General features: G+C 43.2%; 1 protein-coding gene across 3 annotated transcripts in view; it reads right to left on the minus strand.

Moving 5' to 3' along the window:
* Positions 1-26,610, minus strand: part of GSG1L (GSG1 like) — a 58,162-nt gene that overhangs the window by 16,060 nt on the left and 15,492 nt on the right. For 2 of the 3 annotated variants that reach the window (XM_063343886.1, XM_063343887.1), the window contains exons 2-4: positions 24,794-24,841; positions 8,053-8,205; positions 3,799-3,910 (exon numbers count right to left, since the gene is read on the minus strand). In XM_063343886.1, coding sequence (XP_063199956.1) covers positions 3,799-3,910; positions 8,053-8,205; positions 24,794-24,841 — 313 coding nt within the window. The remainder of the gene's footprint in view (positions 1-3,798; positions 3,911-8,052; positions 8,206-24,793; positions 24,842-26,610) is intronic. The other variant, XM_063343885.1, reaches the window with a different exon arrangement.

Below are 26,610 nucleotides of genomic sequence, written 5' to 3' on the forward strand. Positions count from 1 at the left end.
GTTTGGATGTGGCTGGGGGGAACTCACAGCCCCAGGGAGTTTAGGTGCTTTTTGAGCATGAAATGGGGCTACAAAAAAAGGCACTGAATTCCTCCTTTTGCCTGCAGAGCTTATCTGTGTTGAGGCTCCCCTGGACTTCACATTCAGCCCATCCGCTCCAGCTACATGCAGTTCACAGTGGCTTCCGAACTAACTTGGATTAACTTTATCATCTGTGTCAGCTACACACTTTATCTGCACCTCGCTTTCACCTTTTCTATAGCCAAATTGAACGTTACTATAAATTATGCAGAACAGAAAGAATACAGCCACAGTAGATTATCTTCTAAATATGCATTATCAACAGAGCCCTCAGCGTGAGCTGTTTTCCCATTCTGCAAAGGATCTGCAGACAAGGAAACAGTTTCTCATTTCAAATTAGGCAAAACTTGAAAAAGAACACATATTCATGAACTGAAAAATCTGGGGGGGGGGGAGGGGAATGGTTCAAGTAAACAGAAATTTCAATTATTTCAAAATTCGGTGCGTAACAAGTCCTTTAGGGACTCCCATGGCAATGAAGTGTGTGGAGGCAGCCCTTTCCTAGTCATTTTTGAACCCAGTTGCCAGATGCAATCAAATGAGAAGGAAGCGTAGTGAACCCTGGGGTGATGAAGCTCCCTTAGGTTTCCACGGTTGGGTGGAGAAGTGGAAACCTGTGCTATGTGCGAGCGTCCAGGCACCGGGAAGGCTGGCAAGTATCTTGCTCCTACACGGAGCGCGTGGAAAAGCTCCAGCACCCCCAAAGATTTCCAGCTGGGCTCCTAAACAATATCATGGGAGAAGCCAGCTGAAACCACATTCTTCCCTGTGCCTGGTTGGTGCCTGGGGAATGACATACGGAGACACATTTCTTGTGAAAGTTTCTGATAATTTCTAATCATTAACTCAGAAATGCGGAAAGGTTCAGAGAAGGAAATACAGAATGAAGACTCTCAATGTGACCTCAGGTCTGGCATCTGGTAAATCATAATAATGAGACAATTAGGATTGATATGGTTTAGGTTTTATGGTCTTTGGTTAAATGTTATTTATTTTTAAGTGTAAAGAGTATTTCTCCCACCTGTAAGAGTGACATTGTACCTTAGGTGAAGACCTCTTTAACAGCAATGCCACTCCATACCAGCTGTGTCCCAGCTGTGGTGGGACTGCACCCATAGTGCCTCTGGTAGCTGAGCTCAGGGCTGTGCTCTCAAATTCCTCTGCGGCTCAGGTTTCTGTATTTGTTTTCTTTCTAGAGGGGCCGAGCTTGAACATCCGCTGATCCTCAGAGCCACTGAACCCCCTGCCCGGAGAATCCCCTGGCCCACTCCTGGCTTGTGCCAGAGCACGGACCAACCTGCAGGTTTTGCCAATGGGTAAGATAACAGGGCCAGGTGGTGGGACATCTGAGCAGACCACAAGCAGCCCTTCCTCATTTTGAGGAGCGGTATCTTTATCATTCCCTTTCAATAGAGGGGAAATAAAGTCACAGAAAAGGTAGTTTTCCGATTGACACTTGGGAAACAAATGCATTCTAGATCTCCACTCATGCCCTTTGGCTCTTGGCCATGGGGAGGCTGTTCCCTGGCCCTGCTTTTCAGCGGTGTTACAATTCTCTGTGCTCTGACACGTTGTCTAGGAAGGTGCTGCAGTGGTTCTTTTTACAGGAGGCTGTAAGTAATGCTGATGTTAGCACTACTGGTTCAGGGATATTTAAAGCTCATGCTTCAGGCCATCTCCTGTACCCAAATGGAGGAGAAAGAAATTCCTACAAGTGCAGAGTTTCCACCAGGCTGGGTGGGCATTTGTTTTTAACCCTTCTTAAAGAAGGTGTTCAAATCTGGGCGATGCTGGGGAGGTTGTAGCTCTCTAGTCCATAGAGCAGTGGTGGTTCAGTGTTAGCTGGAAGGAAGAAACCTTGGGTTTGCTGCGTTTGACTTTCAGACCTTCCTTTGCCAGGTCTGCTACCAGTCACTGGCGTGGCGTGAGGAAACCCATGGCCTTCCTCAGGCTGCTGAGCACCACTGCAGGCTGAAATACTGCTGCTATTCATGTCTGCCCTGGGGGAGCTGTTGCTGAGTCGATGTTTGCACCTTGCCCATCATCCTGCATAGGTAAGTATGTTGCCTTGGAAGGTATTAGGGGAGGGAGAGAGATCACCAAATCTGAGAAGCTGCTTTGTGACAGCAACAGCTTGAGCAGAGCTCAGCTTTAATGAGGGTGAGCCAACAGTGACTGTGTAGAGTGAAGCTGAGATCCTGCTTGAGGAATATGGGAAGACCTGAGGTTACTCCCACACATTTGTCTGCTTGTGGGTATCTCCAACATCCTCCAGGGTCAGTCCTGGTCTTTAAAGGAAAGCCCGCTGTGCCTTGGCTCTGGGGAGAGCTGCAGGCAGGGGGTGCAAGGTCTGTTCTGTGACCAGGCAGCGCCGAGAGCTGCCGTGGCAGGACAGGTGCTGGGCTCCAAACAGCCCGGAGCACAGGCAGGGAGAGGGGCCAGGGAGGGCTCCTAACCCCCTGCGGCACCCACCAGCCTCTGATGCCCCTTCTGAGACATGGGGGTTCTTGTCTTCCACAAGGTGAAGGAAAATAATGAGTGCTTTATCATGCTAGACATTTCACAGCATTCTGAATTTTGAGTATTGCAGTAAATTATAAAATAGATTACCGAAGACAAAGTAATAGAGAACACACCTCATTATTTAAATATATTAATCATTACACAGTTATTATGACAGAATTATTATAAATATTTATACAAATATTATAAAGATATGAATGCAGTATATTTATATGTTCACCATCATACGCAATCGATATTCATTGTTGATACACAAAAGATCTATTTTAAATATAATGGGATTTATATTTTGTAACATGTTATTAAAATGTTAGTAACTCCTCCCAGGAAACACAGTGTAGTGAGGAGAGAAGGAAAGACTAATAATTCCCCGCAGTGCTGTGCATAAGGAGTACGTGTACTTATTTATTGGTGTTAGCAAAGGTTGTTGTCTCTGCTTTGAGATGGAACAAAAATAATATGCTATATTTAGAAATGAAAAAAAGAAAGCATTTTCCCCAGCCATCCGAAGAGGCTGATGCCTCTAGAGGGATGCGAATGTTGTTTGCAGGTATTTCTATTCTCCACAGGCTCCTATTCTTGTTAAGCTTCTTATAAGCTTGCAAGCAATATAACACGGTCGATGTCTCTTGGCCAAATTATTTTTACGTGATTTTTTAGAAGATACATGGGAAAGGTTAAAAAACAAAATAAAAACAGTCTCCAAAATGCTGTGTCCATTTTCCCAAGCCTTCTCCCCACAATCCACAGGGAAGTATCATGGTGCCAGGAGCACTATGCCTTCCTCTGCGGTTGTGTTAAAATTTGCACTGTAAGGTTCAACTGAGACATTAATTAAAAACAAAACAAAACCGAAAAAAAAAAGTTAAAAGTCTCTGAAATGCCATGGCAATTATGTACCTAAATTGAACTTTAATGAGAGTGCTCAATCTGTGTTGGTAATTGTGGCTGGTGTTTATTTACAAATGCTGTGTACCTGCTGATGCGCACAGCTGCTGCTGCTGCACAGTCACTGATAACTGTCCTCTAACACCTCAACAATTGTACGGCCCTGGTGGGTTTTTGCTCCTAGCATTTTGGCAGCTGGAAATTCATGTGCCTGTTCCTGAAAATTTGAGATGATACGTATAATCTCCCAACAGACTGATGGAAAAACTCCAAAATGAAAAGATATGAACTGGTGATGACACTTACCAGAAGGACCATCCATAGTCCCATGAATGTGGTCGCCAGTCCTCTGGCCCAAGGCTGACTGTCACTTGGAAAACTTGAGTATACATCATGTGTGCCACCATCCCCAAGAGACCTGAGAAGCAGGGATTATAATAGCAATTTTTGTGCTAATGTTTTTTTTATAATTCTTGAGATAGCTACTGCTGGAAGTGCTTTGAAAGCTCCAAAAAAGTCTTTGTTGTACTTTTATGCCTCCTATTCTACTGTGGAGGAGGGAGCTGCATGGGCAGAGGAAAGGTGTGACTGAGAGCTCATTATTTTACATCATACTGAATTCTCAATTATGAGAAGAGTTAAAGAAAGAAAATTGTTGAAGAAAATGTTGCACAATTAGCATCGCCACCAACCTTGCTGCTGCAAAACAGGGGTATGCCACCCACAAGTTATTGCACTTAGCCCAGCGCAGACAGGCCTCAGGTATGAGAATAAGGAGAGAGGCTGCTCTAGGCAATGCAAGATTGAATGTGTTAACACCAAACAACGATATTTTATCTGAACAGTTGCTAAGATTTATAAATTTGAAAGTTATAAAACACCTGGGAGTTACACAATGAAGCTAACTCAGCACTCCCGATGATGTGTGGAGAGAGGATTACGATAGGCATACTTTTGATGGTACAATGTTGATGATGCTTGCTTTTGTGACATCATTATATTTTGCTGAGATAATTACAACTGGGTGAAGATTAGACGGTGTATTAGACACTCTGCTCACCGCGATGCTAGAGAACGGGGCTGCAGTTAGATCACTGAGTTTGCTCTGCCACTTTTCTGGCCAGCATGGCTCTTCAGCTTGAGCAGAAAAAAATGCCTGAATTTTTACACCTAGGCATCCCTTTGAGGATGATCAAAACTTTCCAAGAAGTGGTGGCCAGTAGCAGCTTGGAGAATTTTCTGGCTGCAATAATTTGGGATGTGTCTGCTTTAGTGCCCGGATGGTGCAGAGTGATGCTCCCAGCTAAGCTCACGAAAGGGTTCCAGCAGTTGGGTAAACCGTGGGGCAGGATCATCACTTCCCAAACAGACCTTGGACCTACAGATGTCAGAAGCCCCTTGTGCTGCAATGACAGTTCAAGGCACTTTGAAATACCGATATTCTGCCACAGTGGGGTACAACATGGGCCCATATGGTACACTTTGCTCCTTAACCAAAGTCGCCATTTATTGGTATCTCTGACCACCTACTTTTTTCCACAGTTGCCCTTCCTCCATATGGAAGATCCTGATTTTCCCTCCTCAGACACGGATTTTGTCTCTTCTTTCCTTCTGACTTTCAGAGCCTAAAGCGCTTCATTAGTCTCACCAGCCATGTGGATGATTCAGGGCAATGCTGGGGGAGGGGAGTCGGGGAATGTCATGTTTGTGTTGTGGGTATGTTAAGCAGGACCTTCAGCAAGACAAATGGCGTGTTTGATACAAACAACTGCAGAGGCTGAAAGAAGACAGTTTATTACAAGAAGCTGTGGTGGTTTGCTCAGCGGCTTCATGTCAGTGTCACACGCTGGGAAGTTAGGAGGTGGAAAGAGCAATTCACATTGGAAGAAATGATGTTTTGGCAGGGTGGGCGGCCTAATGGGAGCACAGCAAACCAGTACACACCTTGCTTGTTTCTGGCTGTATTTAATTTTCAGAATGCATAGGGAGCTTGCTGTACTTTTTAAATCAGTGGATTTTTCTCCAGCTGACAGTTATGGCGTTGATCATTAAGTCTGGGGTTTGCTGTTCATATACCTACTGTCAGTAATTTTTCAACCTTAATAAAATATTACAGGCTGTCCTGAGACGTGTCATAGTCACTCAGAGCCATCAGGACACGGCCAGGACCGGCTTCAGCAAGGCTGGTCTGCTCTTTCCTGTCGTGCAAAACCTTAACGGGATTTCAGCAATGTTCAGCCCCTTCGCTGCGTGGGAGGCCAGGATGGCAGTCCCCTGATGCTGGTGAGTAGGAGGTCATCAGCAAGTCCTGCTGCAACACAGGGATCACAGTGAAAAAGTGGCACTGACTGCTTTTTCTGCTTAGTGGGGAGGAGGGTCGGGGGCGGACAGGTACCTGGCTGTGCTGTCAGTGGCACTGTGCCATCTACAAGCTATAGCAAAACAGTACGAGTCTGTCTTTCATTGGGCCGCTTCATGCGCTTTCGCTTTGGTTTATTCCTGATGCCACCCATTGGTTTGGTCTATTTTAGACATACTTTGCCAAGCGCTACGTGGGGATGCCCTATGATATTTTACGTTGTACATTTAATGGTCACATGTTAGATAAAATGGCCTGCCTGTAACATAAATCAACAAAGGCTGTATTTACAAGACCATCTTTTCCTCTGACTAGCTGCTTAAGGCTGGACAAAGAGGGCAAAATGCCTGTATGCCCACCCACCTGGGGACCAGGGCAACAGATGCTCACGGTGGAAAGTCCCGGTAAAATGGTGGATTGGAGTGACTGGGAGTGTGGAAACACTGACCTTTATAGTTGGCTTGAGATCATTAGCCTTGCTGTACCAGAGATGTCTCTAGGAGAGCTTAAGGGACTAAATTTGGAAAAGATTATCTATTTTAAAGCATTTTCAGATACCTTTACTAAAATATTATTTATGGAATATATCATGTTAATTGAAATGCTTTATTGTAAATATTCCACGAGAGACTTATATTAAGTTGTTTAATTTGTAGAAGAATACCAAAATGTCAGTGTTGTGGGGTTTTTTTTAATGACTCACAACAGATTAAGTAACAGCAACAAGTGGCCACACTGTTAGAGTAATTTTTTGTAACCTTTAGATGTTGAGCTATGAGAATATGAAAATCCCATTGCGCTTTTAGGAGGGAATTCTAGCATGAATTTAATGAGAGGTGTGTTGCTCCAAGGCAAAGTCTTCTTTGTTATCTGATTTCTATAAAGCTGTGTCATTATAAATATGCTAAGATTAAATAAATAGGCTTGTCATCTTCCCTCTGAGATCTCTGTCGCTGAAAAAAACCCAGCTAGCAGTGGTTTGGGGGTTTTGGTGGGTTTTTTTTGCTGCTTCTTGTTTTTCTATCCCTTTTCTCTGTAAAATTTTAAGCTTTATATTTGGAACATCGTGGCAATGTACTTATAAAGAGGGAAGGAAAAATAAAAATAGAAAGATGTGTAGGAAAGAAAACTTCGTAATTCTTACAAAACTTGGAACTGCAGTTAATGGTGAAGAGAAAGAGAAACAGCACAGAGATAATTGTTTGAATCCTGAAGAATTCCACGTAGTTTGATTTTGAAAAATGAACTGAGATTTTTTTTTTAAAACACAAATTACATCCTCATCTGAAAAATATGCCTTGGCAACTTTTACTTGATTTTTTTTTTTGTCCTTTTAGCTCCACTTCTAATCTAAGTTTTATACCACTAACTGTATTTCACAATTTGAAGCTATCCCTGAAGATAGAAAATCCTTTGCAAAAACGTACACTGCACGTTATAATCTCTTTCAGCCTGAAATACAGCAGAATAAAATGCACTTTTATTGCAGAAGTCCTTTCTGCCAGAGAGATCCATGCAGGAGTGCTCACAAAAGCCAGCTGTGGCTGTTGCTCATATAAATCCTGGGAAGGGGAGTTTTCAGCCAGCACAGAAGCGAAGGGGCACTTAATTACACGGTTAGATTTGATAACTTCTTCTAGAGAAGTGAATTCCTCAGGTTCGTTCGCTGAAGGGCTCCAAGTACTGACCGAGCATGAAAATAGCCTGAAATATTTGTTCTGAGAGATGTACATGTCCCCTAATTACTCTTGGGGTTGCTCCAAAGTGAGATTACTAGAACCCTTTTCATTCTCAATTTTGCTGATGAACAAGATGGGCTTCTTTCTTTGGCTTGAAGCATCAAGCCATCACCTGCTTTTAGGATTAACAGAGAAAAAAGAATTTTCAACACTATATGTTTTTCATCAGTGTGACGATGCTGAAAATGGATGCTCAGGCTATGGGTATGGGATGGCCGCGTGGGCTAGGGGGAGGCTAATGACTGCATTGCTGTTGTGAAACCAGGAATACGTGTTTCCAATTCTTACTGGCAAGAGGCAAATTTATCATGCATTCCTCATTCCAAAGGAACAAAAAATTGTAGTGAAAAATGTGATAGTTAAATGGGGAAAAGAAGTCTTGTACCCCCAGTTTTTATTCTTTCACAGTTTCAGGAGTTTTGTCTTGGCTCCTCAGGCAAAAGGGAAAGGGAAGGTTCGTACCTGAAAGGACAGTGAAGACAGCAGCAAAGGCATTTAACTTGAGCCCATCTATCACACTGCTTGAATGAAAGAGCTCGAGGCACATAAGGCTGAATCCGACGACTAACAGCATGATGTATAACACCTCGGATACTACTGATAGCCACAGGACACCTGCAACGCACAAGAGCAGCAACTGGTCACTGATTCGGTAAGTACTTTCAAGAGGTAAAGCTGATAAAAATTAATTAGGAAATCAGGAATATCTAGGAGTAATTGGGTTATCAGAAAGTTTAAATTTAGCAAACCACCACCCAAACTCTGAAAAATAGAAAAAGTGGTGAATGATGATTTGAATAATGGCAGGGTGGTAAATATATTGCAGAAAGAACAAGCTGTTGCCTAAGATCCTGGCTTGGCTAAAGGACCTCTTTGGGTATATCTTGAACCTCTTGGCTCCTGTGAGCCAAAAAGTGGAACACCAGAATCCATTTTCTGTCCCCGTGTCATGGTTCAGATGAGCAGAACCTAGCACTCATGCGGTGATATTACTGTAAGTGTATGGGCAGGTGGGAGATGAACAGGCTTGGATACCTCTCAGTCCAGGTTTTAAAACGCTTGTCACGACATAGTGTTGAGGCCTGTTATTAGAAACTCTCTTTCCCAGAAACTGGTGTCCTGCAGAATGACTGTTCTGACCCAGCGTGTTTGGATCCACTGCACAGATCTCTGCCCCTGCGACTGTCTACAAAACCTGCCAGGATACCTGTGGGGTGGAGCCAGTTATTTATAACATACTCAGCCGAAGAGCTGCAGATACAAAATTTGGGCTGCCTTCTGTTTTCTCAACCCTTAGGTACAACCCCTCGGGTGACGGGCAGAGCTGATGCGCCCCGTTGGACCCGTGCATTCCGCAGGACTTTGCGTCATCTGCAGGTGAGTTGTTCTGGCAGCATTTGGTGGTGGCCAGATGAGACTGCTTCATCCGCTGTAGATATTACATTTGGAAATTTCAGCACAAACCTTTTAGCAGGATCCGCTGAGTCTTTTAAAGACACCAACCCATAGGGTAAATTTGCGAGGATGGTAACTCATGATAATATTGAGTTCCTGCCAGATTTCCAGTTGCTGTTTCAGTAGGAGAATCTGCTAGAATTCTTCAGTACATTTGCTAACCTGATTGCTAGAGAATTCACCTGGAAACAACGAGCAGTGATGGAAAATTTCAGCCTAAGCAGTTGAAACATGGGAAGTTAAGCATCTGAAGACAATGGCTTCTATTAGAAAACGTTATCTGTAACCATAGAGACTGCTACAGGCTTCGCTTGCATTAATACGTTCTCTCCTCACTGTAAGAACATACATGTGATAATGCCTATAGTTGAGCTTATCAAACCAGCTTATGCAGCCTCACTTTTATCAAATACTTGAGTGTCCTCTTAGTGACCAGGATGATTGCATTTTTTTCTGGGAACTTGTCTTTTTATAATTGCAACTAATTAATATGTGCTATTAGTTGTTGGTACCGTATCTGACCTTTTGAGTTATTAAACAATACTGCAGAGACAGTAATAAATAAACCTTTTAATTCCTCAGTGACTTCATGTGTAATATTGCATCTATCAACAGCAAACAGCTGTTTATCTCACTCCTATTAGTCAACTAGGTATCAGGGCAACTGGCACACTCTCCCAAAAAGAAATACGTGTGAGAGACAGCAAGCGTGTTGTTCTGCGATACAGCAGGATTAAGAAGGGATTTTGCCTCACTTTCTCACAAACAGAACTTTCTATGACAAGAGAATGATGAAATGGTGTGAGTTGAAGAGAGTTAGATTATGTAAACCTGACTTATAAATTGAGGCAGCAGAGAGGCCTAACTAACGAGCTCTAATTCATAAATGTTTCATCCCAAACTTGAAAGAGTAATACATGACGTATCTGCCCTGATGTTTATTGCCCTGTTTCGACTCTTGAGGATACTCGCTGCTGGGCAGTGCCACAGCAGTGACTACAGCTCAAGACTGTGGTGGGGCTCTGCTCTCTGCTTCCTTGGGTGAGCACCTGGCTGAAGGGTCGGGCTCAGAGAGCTGCAGTTAATGGGGTGACATCAGGCTGGTGACCAGTCACTTGTGGTGTTCCTCAGGGCTCCCTTGTAGTTTGACTGTTTTCATCAATGACCTGGACACAGGAGTTGAGCGCACGTTAAGAAAGTTTGCTGATGATAATAAATTAGGAGGAGACATTGAGTCCCTTGAGCGCAGAGAGGCCTTAGAGAGAGATCTCGGTAGATTTGAGTGCTGGGAAATCACCAACACTATGAAGTTTAGCAAGGACAAATGCTGGATTCTGCTCCTGGGACAGTGTAATCCTGGATGTACAATCCAATTCCCGGATTGGGGGAAAACAGGCTAGAGTGCAACGCTGCAGAAAGGGATCTGGAGTTTGGTTGATGGCTTGGGGGTTCAGTTGATGTACATCAGCTGTGTACAGGTCTTCTCTATTGCCCAGCTGTGAAAGAGTGCTTGAAGCTGGATGCTGTAGACGCAAGTGTAGTGTCCTTGAGAAATAATAGGAAGCTGAAGAGATGCACATATGTCTCTATGGGATGGCCCACGTCCAGAAGGCAAGTGAGGGGATGCTGCTAGAAGCAGCCTTGTGCACATTCAGAGCAACAGGAGGGCTCTGGGACATGAGGGTGGAGGGCACAAGGGGCTCAGTTGGTGTTCTTTATCCTGACGGTGAAGGAGAAAGGAACAGGTGGAAGGAACGCTGACTATGTGGCTGGTGTCACAGGGAGTGCCTTGTCTTCTCTAACCACAGGCCCCTCTTTGAGGAACGAGGACTGCTGAGAGGAATGGGATTCCACCTGGTCAAATGGGACAGAGGTGGTTTTGCCAAGAGGATAATCTTGCAAGGAGATCTTCAAACCTGATATGCTGGAGAAGGCTTGTCGTAATCTGAAGAGCTGCAAGGGCATGGTGGACTGTGAGGAAGTGTCAGGGGGCTGGAGCATGTGGAGTACAAGGTAAGGCAGAGAGAGCTTCACCTTTTCATCCTGTAGAAAAGAAGGCAAAGGTCTTGCTGTCTACAACTACCTAATGGAAGGGTATAGAGGACAGAACTAGGCTCTTAGAGCTGAACAGGGGTAGGATAAGAGAAAATGTGCAACATCAGAGATTCCAGACTGAGCTAAGCAAAAAAGTAGTCAAACACTGGAAGAGGGGCCCAGTGAGGCTGTGGGATCTCTGTCCTTGGAGACATTCAAATCTCCACTGGACACGGCCCTGAGCAGCTGGATCTAATGGATATGCTTTCAGCAGGGGCTTGGAACTAAAGGCTCCAGAGGCCCCTTCTACCCTAAATCATCCTATGATTTTTTAATTGCACAGTTGCTGGGTCTAATGTGCTGGGGGAACAACTGGAGGGAGGAGGTTAGCTGGGGCAGGGGTAGCTGGAGTAAAAGCAAAGTTGAACTATAGCTGTGATGAACAGCTCAGTGAAACACGAGTTTTGCTGCTCTGTGAAACCTTTTTCCAATGAGACACAAAGGCTGGGTGAGTTTCCCATGGAAGGCATAAGCAGTTCTTTCTTCTTTTTCAAGCCTATCTGGAAGGGAACTCTATGTCTAATTCTCGTGTCTTATTTCATGGTGTACACTGACTGTCTGCTCTGTGCCTTTTTAAAATGCATTTAATGTGTGTGAAATTGTCCCACATGCAGTGTTTGCATAGTTTTGAGTATGTCCTGTCCTGCCTGCTTTGATTTTGAATTTCATCTGAAATAACAACCAGAAAATGCAAGCTGTATCTGGATTTTGCATCTTCCTGTGGCTTTCAGAAGCAGAACAGTTGATTCAGGTTATTAATTCAGGAGACAGTGTCTTTCTGTCCTGTACTGATGGTGAAGTGATCTCCCACTGTTCTTCTCTCGACATGAGATTCATGAGGCAGTCACTTGGCATCACTTACTTCCACTTACAATCTCTTACAGCCTCCTTCTGCAAAGAAGAGAGCTCCTTCTCTTCAGCAGACCTCAGTCATCCCAGGTGACAGGGAAGAAGCTCTCCAGAGGACTTTTCTCTTTGTCTGTCTTTTCTGCTGTCACCTTTTCTGTCTCTCGTATTTCCCACCAGCCTGTGTCCTCTGCTCCAGGGATTTGTCTGGCCTAACTCAGCTTTTGTGAAAAAATCTTTCCTTCAGAAGAGTCAGCACCTGATTCATTTGGAGACTCCTACCTGGCTGGCTTGTATCTGAGGGTCTGTGTTCATATAAATCACCTGCTTCCTCTCATTTTTTGGTCTTTGTCCTGTTTATGCTTTTTCCTTGCCGCTTCATCAAACCGAGTGTTAGGTGTGCGGAGAAAGTGCTGTAGGTTTGCGTACAGAGCTCAGCTGGGATGCGCCTGTTATGCCAAGGACGTTCCTTGTTAATTCAGAAAGATTTTGGGTTCTCACCCGCTTTCTCCTTACTATGGGCAGCATTTGTTGGATGATGTGTCATCCTTCCTCTCCTTGTAGGAAATAATGCTGCGACATCATGGCAGCAATGCGAGACCTCTTAGGAGAGTCTTTTAATTTAAAATAAAATTAAATCAAAACTGATCTCACTTACACTCCTGTGCACACATTCTCACTAGCACAAGTATGTGCAAGGAGTCCATCCAGCGTGCAAGCACCAAGATGCATGTATTCAGTCAATCTTTCCAGGATTCCCTGAAAGAATACAGAGGATGCCAGCTGTTGAGTCCTTCTCATGTCTTCTGGGCTTTTCGTAGGTCAGCAAAGATGTGCTATGTTTGCATGTTCCTTTCTGTCCCGGCTGGGAGGTGACCGTGATCTGTCTTGCTGTTCTGTCACGTCTGTATTACACATCATGATTTACCTGGTGTTCTGTATCTCCCAACCTGGTGTCTGAGAAGCTGCAGGTAGATGGGCACTAGGATCCTCATGACCCACTGATCTCAGTACCATCAACACCTGATATTCCAATACACCTTATCCTGCCATTTTTTACTCTGGTGCTTCTACACCAACCAGTCTATCACATCCTCGATGGTGTTGCCGACAGTGATAGAGTTACTTTTGTGTACTGTGGGCCACTTTGGGTCTTTGCTCCTGCCCCACAGATATTATACTGTATGTCGCAGGTGGGATTGTTCTGCAGCTGAACACCACAGACTGTGAAGCTCTTCCTGGTAAAGGGGTCACCATCTTCAGGACAACCTCCTTGTGAAGCGAAAGCACTGGAAGTACTGGGCTGAGCTGCTCACCTGGAACTTGAGATGGCAAAGCTGGGACTCACATATGCCAACTGACATCATAGGACTTCTACCTCAAAAGGAATCATATCATCTTCATATCGTCTGATCTCAAGACAGATTGCACTCTATATGATTACCAGCTTTGCCTAAAATGTGAAAACATAGCCCTGCTGAAAGCACATTTTTCATCTGTGTTTCTGTTGTGGTACAGAGATTCTGATTTCTCAAGGAGATCAATAAATTAGCTGGGACATAACTGAACTTCTTCACGTCTCTGAGCTACTGTTATTTCCTGAACAAGGTTCATGGTGAGAAGCATCAGTGCCACCTCCTCATGGACTTAGCCACTGAATGAGTGTTGTTACATGCCAAGGAAATTCATTTTCCGGAACGCCAAGCAAAGTGAATGTACTCTCCATAGTGACTGAAAAGATAACTGTTACCCACCTGGTCGCTGAAATCTTGGGAACTCAAGTACATCATGAACCAGCTGACAAGATCAGTTCCTTCATTGCTGTCAGGCAGTGGAGGGCAGCATCAACATTTTGAAAGATTTATAGATACAGAGTGCAGTTCTGCAAACCTGGTGATCACGTTAAGTGCATCTGCCAGAGGCAGCATGGTAACAAAGGGATGCTGCAGACAATTCTGAATGAATGAACCAAACTGAATATTTTCCTGACAGTGAGGTAAAGAAACTTTACCTCAGCCTGTAATGAGTCTCAGGGCCCAAAAGTTCTTCACAAACTTGAATTTATTTCAAGTCAGCCCTGATCACCGGGAAGGCACTGTAAATGAACATGCTACTACCTCTCACCAAGGAGCACTCGGAGTTGGGAGTCTCCAATGCTGCCTTTGCTTTGAAATGGGAATTCTGAAAAAGTAATAGAAATCCTGCTTAGAAGAACTCAAGGCATTGTACCACATTTCAGTGAATTCCTGATTAAGGAATCCAAAGAACAGTGTGATTAGTGACTTCCAGGAGTTTTGAGCCGATTTTGACTGTTTGGTATCTAAGTTAAGAAGTATAAATGTGAAACCGGGGTAACTGCTGTTGTTGTCAGAGGTTGTGCTGTTGGTATGTATCTGGCCTTTTTCCTTCGGAGTAAGAAAAACTGAGGACCATTCACAATACCCTGAGCGAAAATACATATCAAAGCATCAAGCATGCTTTGTTCAAATCCATTGCAATTTCCTGGCACAAAAAAAGCAGCAGTTGCTGACTCCAACTTTTCTATGAGAGAGCTTCTGACCTCAAGGATGTCAAGAAATTACTGACACGCTCTTCTGTGCTCTTTCCCCACAACATGGAAAGATGATTCTTAGTTGTCTTCTGCTGCATTATTAAAGCCATTCGCAGATTCATTAAGAATTTGGACTGAAATACCAAGAACTTGGATACCATCTGAAAGAGATTATGTGCAGGATGATAAAGAAGCATTTGCTGCTGTTTCTGGAACCATAATTTCAATTACTGTTGTGCTTCTGAGATTAATAGAGCCAACAAACCAGTTCTAGAGAGTTGAAATACACATCTATACCTCCTATCGCCTACATTCACATGCTGCCATGGAGTTTTATGTTAAATATGTATGACTGTAAACTTGTCAGCAAATCGGAAAAGTTTATTTTTGGTGCCAGCTCAGTATGCCAACGGTTTCTGATGCCAGATTGTGAGGTCCTATCTCCAGATGAAATAATGATATTGAAATCCCCTTCTGGCTACTTCTCTGGGCTGGTCAGGTCATGAAAATGACTGTCAAAGATCCAATATTAGTACGTGTTCTCAAGGCAACACTGAAGAGGTGGCCAACAGAGAAATTGCTGTTAGAGTTCAAAGCATTTTTAATCCATAAACATGAGCTGTTTGCTTGTAAAGGGTCTCTTCTGGGAAAATCATATTGCTATTCCTGAAGGAGAATGCTGAGTCATGTTAACTATGTTATATGCAGCATAGGCAGGAGTTGTGTGCATGAAAATGTTAGTCATGCATTTTGGCTAGTGGCTTGGAAATTATGCCAGCATAAAAGCGCCCATAAATTAATGTATTACCTGCCAAGCTATGTGCCACTGCCTGCTGAAAGCCCCAGTGTTCCCTGAGCAACGCCCAAGAAGCAATAGTCCAGAGTCCGTATTGATTTCTGAGGTCCCTTTCAGACAGAAAATTAGCTTCCTAATTGGGGTAAGCTCATATTTAGAATGCCTCAGTGGGATTTCATCCTCCTTAGAAACACCTACTGCCTCAGTCTCTGCTCCCTGCTGAAGATGCTCTGTGGTTACTGCCCACCAGCCCTTCTCATAGCAGACCTGCCCTCTTGGCTGAGCAGTTCGAGGATCTGACCAAAGCAGCCTCATTTGACCTGTCACACTGTGCCATGCTGTCCTCGAGCAAGCAATCAGACCGGACAATGGTGCAGACAGCCAAAGAGATCTTGAAAAGGTTTATACTTGTCACGTTCCTCATAACTCAGTGTTGCACATCTGCTCCAATAGTGAGAGGAGTCTGAGCTATGATGAGACATCATCTCAAGTCACTCCTCTGTCAATTCAACCTTAGAAATGCTGATAAAAGCAGGTGGACGCTTTGGGGCTTGTTTGTTGGTTTTTTTACATCACACTTTATGATATAACAAAACACCTTTATGTGCTAGAAAACAGTGGAGCTGAGCACTGTGTGGTCCTTAATAACTATTGAGGTTATCAGACCTGATTGAGATGAAATCCAGAGCACTGCACCCAAAGGACAAGCTGAGTCCAAAGGACCCAAAGGACATTGCTGAGCTGCTGAAAGAGACACCAGTGTCCAAGCAATGCTCTCCCAGAGAGTGTGCATCCTTCTCACCTCCTCATTGACACTGCTGCTAGCCCCAGACACTGATGCTGTTACTTGAGGAAGACAGTGCTCCTGTTAGCCCATGGTTCACCGTCATTGTCCCCGAGATCCCTGAACTGCTGAACAACACAGGGAAACCACAAGAGGCTGTGACAGCCGACTAGACAGGTGTCATCCAACGTAGCAGGAAAAGAACCATGTATGAGGGAAAAACTGGGCTTTGGGTGGTGTGAATTTTCATGGAGAAAGCCATGGTGCAGGTCTTGTTCCTTCTTTGGGCAAAAATATTTCACTGGTTTTCTTGCTCTCCATGCATGCTGCGGCAGCCAGGGAGATGGGGGAGTTGTCACCCTTGTTACCAGCAACAAAAAGTTATGGGCACTTGTCTTTGACAGCCTCAGGTCTGTATGTCCTGCTTTATGAACATAATAGTTGCACTGGAGATGGCGGGGAGAGCACCTGTGTGCTCGATGGGAACGGATCCTTCCCCTTCATTTGTTTTTTGATGATGAAACTCTAAGTCCTCTCTGTAAGTTACTGTGCTAGAGCTAGATGATGTGTGAGGGACCCAGAACGTATCTTCTTAGTGGCTGAAAGACTGGGGGCAGGCCCTTGTCACCCTTCCTGGGAAGGGGAGAAGCTTGCTGTGGAAAGAGTGACCCTAATGGTCCTCTTGCACTTCCCTATTCATTATTGAGACTTAGTTCTCAGCAAGTTGATGATCATCCATAGCCTGTGGCACCCACAATGGTCTGCCACGTCAGGGGAAATCTAGTTATTTCGTTAATACTCAATTCTACAGTTGAAAGTGTGATGCTGAGAGCACACTGGCAGCTGCAAAACACAGAATAGATGCTGGTGTTTATAGTGAGTGCTCCCTAGACCTAATGGGTGTTCGGTTTTCTTGCGCTACTGATTTTTAAGATATTCTGTTTACTTATGTAGAATGGCATTTTCTCTGCGTTTTTTTGGTCCTGTCTGCTTTGTTCCTCCTGGTCTATATTTGCTGTCCTTATGTTTCTTGACTCTGGCTGTTGTTGCTCTGCTTTTCCAGACCTACCCACTATGTTGGAACTGACACCTGGGTCTTACTTTAATCTCTCCACATTCAGTGCAAGAGAGGAGAGAGGGGGAAAAAACACAAATGGGTACACATTGAGAAATGTTGTGTATCTTGTTTGGGAAAAGCATTAAAGTAAGCTTGAAAGGGCCATGTAAATCTCATGCTTTCTCTTCCGGTTGCATTCTGATGGTTTTAGTCATTTGCTCATCTCTGCTGCTCCAATAGTGGGAATTACAAGCCAGAAATATTGGAGTGATCAATAAAAAATGGTGAAAGGAGTAAACATTGAGCATGCTGTTGTGGCTGGCGGAGGGACTCCGCTCTGAGCAGTCAGCCCATCTGTTGGTTAATGCAGACTCATAATATCAGACCATCTGCCTGCTCCTCTTCTGCTGCAGTGTAAAAAAACTGGGAGAAGTAGACCACAAAGCTATGAGAGACGTTCCTCCAAAACAAAGTAAGTTTCATGATCCTAAAAGCCATCAGAGATACCTAAAACTATCTGTTGTTGTAAAACATCTTAGTCAAGATAGATAAAGAGCCAGCACCCAGACAAGAGATTGCAGTTTGCCAAACATGAGAGACCAAACAAGAGAGAAAAACACAATCACCAGAAGCTGTTCAGCTGAGAGAAGAAATGCCAGCTGCCTTGGTTCTGTCTAGCTCTAGTTCTTCATTGGTCTCTATTTTGAAAGGTGAGGTGGAGCTGTGAGCTAAATAAAATGATTCTCTTCTACATGATGATGTATTTTCTATGACTTTTTATGGTTCTGACATTGAGTTTGGTTCTGAATTTAGTCCTGTGTTGGGCACTGAGCAGGCTGTGGAATATCTTTGTGCCTATGTTTTTTCCTAGTGCGAAAACAGTAGAGTAATATAGTGGAAAAGACCATGAAAAACACTCTAAAGCAGGACTATCCCCTGTGTCTTAATAAATATATTTGGGCTAAATGGAGCTGCAGGGCAGGGGCTGTGATGTGCTTCCATCCTCGGCACTGGGCTGAGAAATGAATTACATTCAGACCCTGTGGCATTCCCACAGCAGAGACTCTGTCCTCCATGCCTTTGGCATCACCAGCATGAAAAGCAAGCCTATTGCTTCCTTTTAGGAATTTAGCTTGAATTCTGCTATTAAGCATGGCTTCATCTTTGTATATCCAATTAGTTTGTAATAATAACTTCAATGATTCATAATAGATGTGTAAGAAAACACAGATAAAATGTTAGTAAGACTTTTTTTTTTTCCTGCATACTTAATCATAACTCTCGTAATACAAGTGCACTGGTACTTGTCTGTGTGGGTATGTGTATACCCTGTTGCAGATCTATTAAGAATAATGTAAGCAGAATACAAAATGTTCAAGAAGACAATGGGGACTATTTTGGAAAGCATACAATGCTTGTGGGAGAGACAGTTACATTTCTTTTCACTGGATGCAGGTCTCTAAGTGGTCTTTTTAGAAGATCTATCCTCTCTTTTTCTTCTGAGGAACAGCTACCCAGTACACAAAACCTGGCTGTTATGAGTTTCATTTATCCCTTTTCCAGCCTGAAATCTGTTCTGTGTTGCCCTTCTCATAAAAAAGGATTCCTTATCTTTGACCATAACTGTCAAAACCTCCTTGCTATCTCTTTAAATTTTCTCATAACTTTTTTGAGCTGGGGCTGGCAGGGGAGGGATGAGAGGTACACACAGAGTGCTGCGGGTGGGTACATCATGAATACATGCGGTGGCATGGTGACTTTTCTGTTTTGTTCCTGATTTCCTACAACGATCCTAATATTTTTTCATCTTTTCTTAATCTCTGCAGAGCAGTGAATTAATGTTTTCATAGAAGTGTCTGTCATCACTCCAAGAACTCTATCCTGAGGGGTAAAAGCTAATTCAGAACCCATTGCTATATACGTAAAGGTAGGATTACTCTTCATGTTCACCACTTTGCGTTTATCAAGGCTGAATATTATCTGCTGTTTTCACTGACTCCGTGACTGAGAAAGAAAGATTTGTGTATAGTTTAGATGCCTGTAATATATCTAGTATCTTTAAAGTTTTCACACTCCATTTGTCCTTTTAGCTGAACGTGTTAATTTCTGTTTCATCAGCTCTTGTTTTTCTTACCTTCTCTTCTTCACAACTTTTTTTAAACTTTTGTTGCTTCTGCAAGGATGCTGAATTTGTCTATGTTAGTGACAGCTACAAGGTATTTCTTACTAACATTTTGAACCAAGTTCGCCATACCACTCAGGAATAAGTCAAGATTTATAAGTTTCCCCAGTGAATTTCTCCATGCTCATAAAGTTTGTCCAAATTTTAATCTCTACATTATACCAAGTGTGACATTTTCTCAGTTAATGCATGGGGTTTTGAAATCTGCTCCTACTGTTTTGCTTTCTGTCCTTATATCTTCTTTGATACCGAGTTTAACCCTGCTGCTGTAAACCGCCCCAACGGGTGATCACTAATATAATTCGTTATTTTTTATCTGAGTGTGGAATCCATCCATAGAGATTGTCTTGCTTATTAATGACATTACCTTGTTTTTCTGATTCAGCTTTAGTACACGACATCTGCTTTGTCTTTCAGTGTAATCAGTACCAAGACGTTATTGTCCCACTAATTATCTTTCTCCCATCAAATTTCTGGTACACCTATTATGTCAGTATCCATTAAAATCAGGCATTTAGTTTCTCTTCTCATTAATTGCTGTTGTAGTGCTGGCTTAGAAGCATGTATAGGTTTGGCTGAGCTTTCTCTTTTTGCGTGCTGTGTTTAGGTGAGACTTTATTTCTTTATTTGCTGTTTTCCATGTGCCATCTTAGTTTTGCCAGCTACTTTTTAAACAATAGAGCATTTTTATTGCTTCATCTCTACAGGATGCATGATCATGAGCTGTGTAGAGGACAAGCAGAAGGCATCTCCTACCTCTGCCAGTACAGCCTCTGATTTAAAAAGTCCCCTGTAACATTTTGGACCGTTAAGTGCTCACTAGCAGTGAGCATTTTTCTTCTGCAAGGCTTTGCCTTGCCTCAACCTCCATGGTCTCTAAAAAGTCTTATTTTATGCATGTGTCTTTCCCTATAAATAATTAGAAAGCAATGCAATATAAGCAGTTGCTTATCACCTGCTGCTTTGCCATTCATTGTGGGTATTATTCTGTAGGTATCACAGCTGAACCAAGTGAGGTCCTACAGAGCATTAGAGTAACTTAGATCAGACTGTACCATAGCTGTAAGGAGTTTGTCCTGTGAATCCTGTCCTAAGCTGGTGTGCCCAACTCTAAATTTTGAGCCAGAGCCGACCTTTGAGCCTGTTCCTGAAGCAGCTTCCCAACAGGATTCCTCTGGCCAGAGCACTTTATTGCATACGTGCTGCAGGCACTGCAGGTGTTTGGAAAGTGCCTGGGTCACAGCCCCCGTGAACACCATCCTGAAAACTCTTGGGGGCACCACATTTCCTGCAAGCCCTAGCTCTTTCCCAGCAAAGTTCTTCCAGCAAAAATGCTGCTTCCAACTGATTTCCACTGTATATATCTCAGCCTCCCCTTACATGAGGAGTTTAGCTGGTCATGACTCCTCATCCTCTGGCTCTCTGTGGCGCTGTAGTTAACAGCTGACGTTTATGCATTTATAGAAGAATGCGAGGGTTCAAATCCCCACACAGTTCTAGGCAGGGGAGGAACAGACCTCTGTGTGTGTGTGTGTGTATGTATATATATAATGCTGCGGTGTTATGCTAGTCAGTGAAGTCATTTATCAGATCATTTGATGGGACATATTGCTACCTTTTGCTTTCCACTGTGGTGCCACGTTTTCCAGACATAACATCTGGCCTTGGTTTCTTCCTTTTAAATGTATTCTCCAGGGGCTCTTGGAATTCCTCTTGGGCCCAGATTTGAAGCAATGGAGAAGGGGAGCTAGAAGGTGCACCCAAAAGGTACGATGAAAGGAGGAGGGTGGTGGAGTGTGTCCCAGTCAGAGTGTTCTGGATGGGCACTGCATCAGGGAGACCAACAGAAAGTTGATTTAGCAAGGTTTTCAACAGCCCAAGGGGAGAGGAAAGGCTGCAAGCTGCGTTCAAAAATGGACCAAGTAGCTGAAAACTGAGTGTACTTCTCAGTGTAATGCACAAGTGTCCCTCACTAAACAGGTTACCCTTTTCTTCTTTGGACACCAAAATACTCAGCAGGAATAAAACTTGGATTAAGTTTTGTGAAGATCCCAGGAGCAATTCAGAACTGAAAGATCAGGCCTAGCCTAATGTAGCAGTTTCCTTCCAACTCCTTTTGGAAATACTTGCTATCTTGCTACTCGCATCCGTAATGAAAATTAGAAAATAGCACACATCATGGGAGCCAACAACATCTGCTTTGTGAGAGCCCATTAAAAGTCCTGGCCGACATAACCAGCTATTGCCCTAGCATCCTTTATTGCTAGCGAATGGGAGCTGTCATAAGAAATATTTGTGGACACAGAAAATGTGTTTTTTTTCCTAGTTATTATCTACCATCACCAAGCTGATTTTGTTAAGCAGATTTGGCACTAACAATCAGCAATAGCTAATAAATTCATGTTAGGCTTACAAGGTTCTGACAGATTGTTGGCAGCTGCCTTAAACACGGGGAAGAGCTCTCCTAGTGTGGGTTGGAAATGCTTATTTATACCATACTGTGGGTCTGTTTGCCCCAAATTTTGCTGCCTCCTTTTAGTAGATGTCATCGGTGCAATATATGCAAAGGGTATAATAACAGATCAGAAATAGAGTATCCAGCTACACTAGAGATCAGAACAAATGGATTACAGATAGGAAGCTCAAGCATAAGCTATTACATTATTACAGTAAGAATAGAAAACGTTTTCTTTTATCAATGCAAGATTTGTGGTAAGGATGTAGCTAGGCCTCACCAAAGATGTTTTTATTTTGCTGTGAATGTTTCGGTGATTAGCTTTCCTATACTAAGAAGGGTTTAAATATCATGCAGAGGTTTTGTACTGACTTGCTGTTAATTGGTGAGGGACTCTAGAAGAGACTGGCTACACAATTAGACTAAGTTTGTTTTTAGGTGTCCTTTTAGCATGCCTTAAAAGTGGAAGCTGATGTGCTCAGGAATAGGCACTGGCTTCAACAGCCTGTATTTAGCTTGGAAGTTGGTTAGACAGAAGTCGTCTTTGCATCAGGGAAAATCAACTGAAAAGAAAACTTTAGAAAGCCTGAGTGCTGAGTTGCAGTAGCTGCATGGAAGCTTTTTAGATATTCAAAACTTTGAACAACTGCATTTTAGTGTTAAGTGATGCTAAGAATGTGTGCGGCAACTGAATGAGCTGAAGTCTCATTGCGCAGATAAATGTAGTCCAAAAATTCCAGTTACACAATGTACTGTGAAAATCGCAACATATTTGTATAACTGAGCTCCACATTTTATATTCAATGTATTTTATCATATCTCATTTACTTGGAAGAAGAATCAAGATTCTGTCCCAGAACTGGGAGTAACTGGGTAGCTGACAAGCCTATGACCACTAAAGCCAATGCTGAGTGAGGGGATGAAGAAATTAAAGGAGTAGGAAGTTCTTTTTAACTGGGAAGGAGAAGAAAAGAAATCAGGAGTTGAATTCTGCTGTGAAAGTAAGTTGAGCATCATTGACACGCAATTTTCTCTGCATATGTGATGAAAGTATCTTTGCACAGTACAAGATTGATGGTGAAAATTTCACATTAACTATGTTGCGGTGTCCAACTTGATCTACGGTTGTTTATCAGTCAGCTGGTCAGCACTTTCCATCTCTGACTGAGTGTTCCCCTCTCTGCCGACACGCCTTACAACTCCAGGGCAAGACATCAGATATAGGTCTAAGTTTCTTTATACCACTATATCAAAAGAGCCTTCTTTCCTCAAAAAGGAAAAATAGAATAGTCTAGAAATACACACTGACATCGTGTAGCAACTCTAAAATTCAATTATAAAAAATTGCTGACAGTGTTTCACACAACTAAAAGAAATAGTTAAGTAAAGCACTACTGCTGTTTTGGGAAGCGTGTGGGTGATGCAACCAAGCATTATGCACCATAATGAACTTGCAGAGAAAATGGATAAAGCCCAAAACCATCCCATTGCCTCTTTAACAGACACATCAGGCTTCTTTTGAGTCTGTCTCCTGAAGGTGTCATGCAGTGTCCACTAGCCCTTGCACTGGGAAAGGCAGTGAGCTACCATTCCCCAGGCTGCCCTTTCAGTTCCTCTTACACCTGTATCAGTGTCCCTCATCTCTCCTCTTACATGTCTCTCCTTCGGGCTGAAGAGTCTTAGTCTCATCCTTGTACAGCACCTTCCAGAACTGGGATTATCCTTGCTGCTGTTCTGTGAGCTGGACTAAAAAGGACAAAATACCACACTATGTTTTATATAAAGGCGAAGCTTTCAAATGTATACAGTCCTCATGCAACAGGGTACTCTCTGCTCTGTTCTCAAGTCCTTTCCTAATGCTTTCTAACAGATTAGTTTGGTTTTTGACCGCCGCTGAGTATTGACCTAGTGCTTTCATAAGAACGGTTATACCCCAAGGTCCCATTTGTGTGTGTAAATTCAGCTCAGAGCCCATTAGTGGCAGTAATCCCAGGATTGTTCTTCCTTTACGTGCATAATTTGTTTAGGTTTACTTACAATGAATTTCACAGAGACTGTCTCTGTTACTCTTTCTCTCACTGAAATACCCCACCGCTTTATTAATGGTAATTGCCCTTCTCTTTCAATTTGTCCGGCTGACCAGCAATTCAGACAAACTAAGAACAATGGTTCCTTACGCCACTTACTGCCTCTCTGTCAGACCTGATGAAGGTACCGTATGCCCCAAAGGTTTTGTAATTGTCTCAAGTGATCTAACAAAATATACTGCTGCTTCACACAAACATGAATTTTCATCATCCAAGCCCATTATGAGCGTGAAGGACACTGCGGGGCTCGTGCCCCTCTTCAGCTGTGGGCAGAGTGCTCTGCTGCCAGCTGGGAGCAGGACGGGCTCAGCTGCCCTGTTTGTTAATTGAACTCTGCCCATTCTTTTCCAGAGAAATACTATTTTGAAACGTGGCTTAAATTGCTCTTGAGAATTTACAACTCCAATACCAGGGTAAAGAAGAGCTTTGCAGCCTGCCTCTTTCTGTGCACTTGAATATATATATTTTTTTTTCCGAGGGCAAATCAAGCAAACAAGCATTTACAGCATTCCCTCTCACAAAGAGCCGTTTGGTACTGTGACTGCAGTTTTCTGACCACAAATGTCCTCCTGGCCTGAGGAAACCGTATTGCATGTCCTTCCTTACTAGGGGAAGAAGGGAAGTGTCTGTATTAAAATATAAATCTTTATTTTCTTGGAAAAAAAAATCAGCTGAATGAAGAGAAAATGCATCAGAGAGATGACAGATCTGCATAAACCGAGTAAACAGCTCTCTTAAACCCTTGGCATTTGTTCCACCTGGCTGTACGTAATCTGGATGACATGTAGGTCCTTGCGTGCTTAGGTAGTAATGTTTCCCCTGGCACTAAAGTACGACTAGAAACAATACTGATGCAATTTGTAAAATGGGAAGAAACCTTGACTATGTTGTCTTACCTTTTTCAGAAGCCGGGGCAAGGTCAATAAAACTTCGACATTTTTCACCTTTAAAAGAAAAGGATTATTTTAGGAGACATAAGTTGATTGGTTTTACTCTACCTCCTCTTTCTGACTGGTGTTTCTGCCGTCGCTCCCACCTGATACTCCACAGGACCAGTAGGTTTTCCCACACAGAGAGCAGATGTTTACCCGTGCCTCCAGCCTGGACCAAAGCCGCTATGCTCACAAGGCTGGGCTCTCCCTTAGGATTACAGCCCCTTGATCAGGAGTATGAAATACAGTTAGTGAAGAACAAAGTTCTCTCTGATGGCTGGGTCCCTGTTGGGTCAGTGCTGCTCCTTCCCAAGGCCAGGAATAGTGTTGCACTCCAGATGGAGTAGCATTGGGAGGGCACAGGCCTGTTTCACCTGCGCTTTTGCCCTCCTCCTTCTCATTGTCAGGACAATGCCTGTGCCCCACCAGGGTCTGACCGAACCTCCCAGTGCCATGGGCACAGATGTCTCAAGAGGTACATATGACACATGTGACTGGGACAGAGAACACCTGAAGCACAAAGCAAGCTAAGCAATTGTATAGAATTTCTAAAAAATTGCTTAAAAAGCAGGCAAATGCCTTGCCATGACCATCACTCAGCCCTGTGCCACTCCCTCTGCTTTGTGGCTGCTGCACCCCTTTATCGTTGTAAATTAAATTTTCTCTCTCTACGACTCCACCTCTATTTTTGCAGATATTTTTGAGAAGTCTATTGCTTCTGAGCAGGAAATGGATCTTACAGGTAGATGTATTGACCTTTCTTTTTTGTTTTTACTTTGTCAGGCAATCAAAGAGGTTGTAAAATAATCCCTCTGCTCTAGGTGCATCCATACACCAAGTGTTGTCTTTCCTTCACTGTGATATGTTCCAAGGTGACCAGTAGCCCGCCTGCCTCGAGGAATCAGAGCATGCCTGCCAGAGGTAATGGCCAAGAATCCATTTTACTCTGTAAGACTTCAATTGTTGCAAAGACAGCGTCAGGAGGAGATTTTTTTTTATTAGTTTTGCTCAATTTTAACTGCACAGTTAAAAGACTTATTTAGGAAATGTGAGCCATTAAAAAAAGAATAAACAGTGAAATGCTGTAGTGATGTTGAAGTCGGTGTCTAATTTTTTCTGAGTTTTAATGAATTATATGTACAAACCAATATAAAATGTTAATCTTTCTGGTGTCTTTGTTGGCAGGATTGAGATAAACGTAACTATTCAAATGATAGCTGTGCTGAAACAACAATCTATTATTATTATAATCCTATTATTACCCCGTTTATTTATTTTTTGCGGTTTTAAACCTATGCTAAAAGCGTTGTGTACATAGTCTGTAGTCTGTTTGTCTCCGTGTATGTTGCTATAAAAGGTTCACTTGACATTGAAATGAACATTTCAATATCTCCATGGCATAGGGAGGGACTTCTGCCCTGTGAATCAAGGCATTGTCAAGGGGACAGTCAAGAAAAGGAACGGACACTTGACTGATCGAGCACCATCTCTGTTTCAAAAGAGGTAGGTAGGGCAGTCCATGTCTGAGCAGAAGGAATGTCAGATGAGTAAGTTATTAAGTTTTGGGACAGACAGACTGAAAGATACCTGGTGGATCACAGAAATCACAGCATGCCAGAGCTGTTGTGTTGATGGGGCCCTGCAGGTCTCTTGTCCAGCCTCCTGTCCAGAGCAGGACTATCGCTAAGACCTGATCAGGTCAGCTGTGACTTTGCCCAGCCAGCTCATGGAATACTTCAAGGATAATGATACCCATTCTTCAGTGATTCCAAGGATGGAGA

This window comes from Chroicocephalus ridibundus, chromosome 8 (assembly GCF_963924245.1).
Source record: "Chroicocephalus ridibundus chromosome 8, bChrRid1.1, whole genome shotgun sequence".
NCBI lineage: Eukaryota > Metazoa > Chordata > Aves > Charadriiformes > Laridae > Chroicocephalus > Chroicocephalus ridibundus.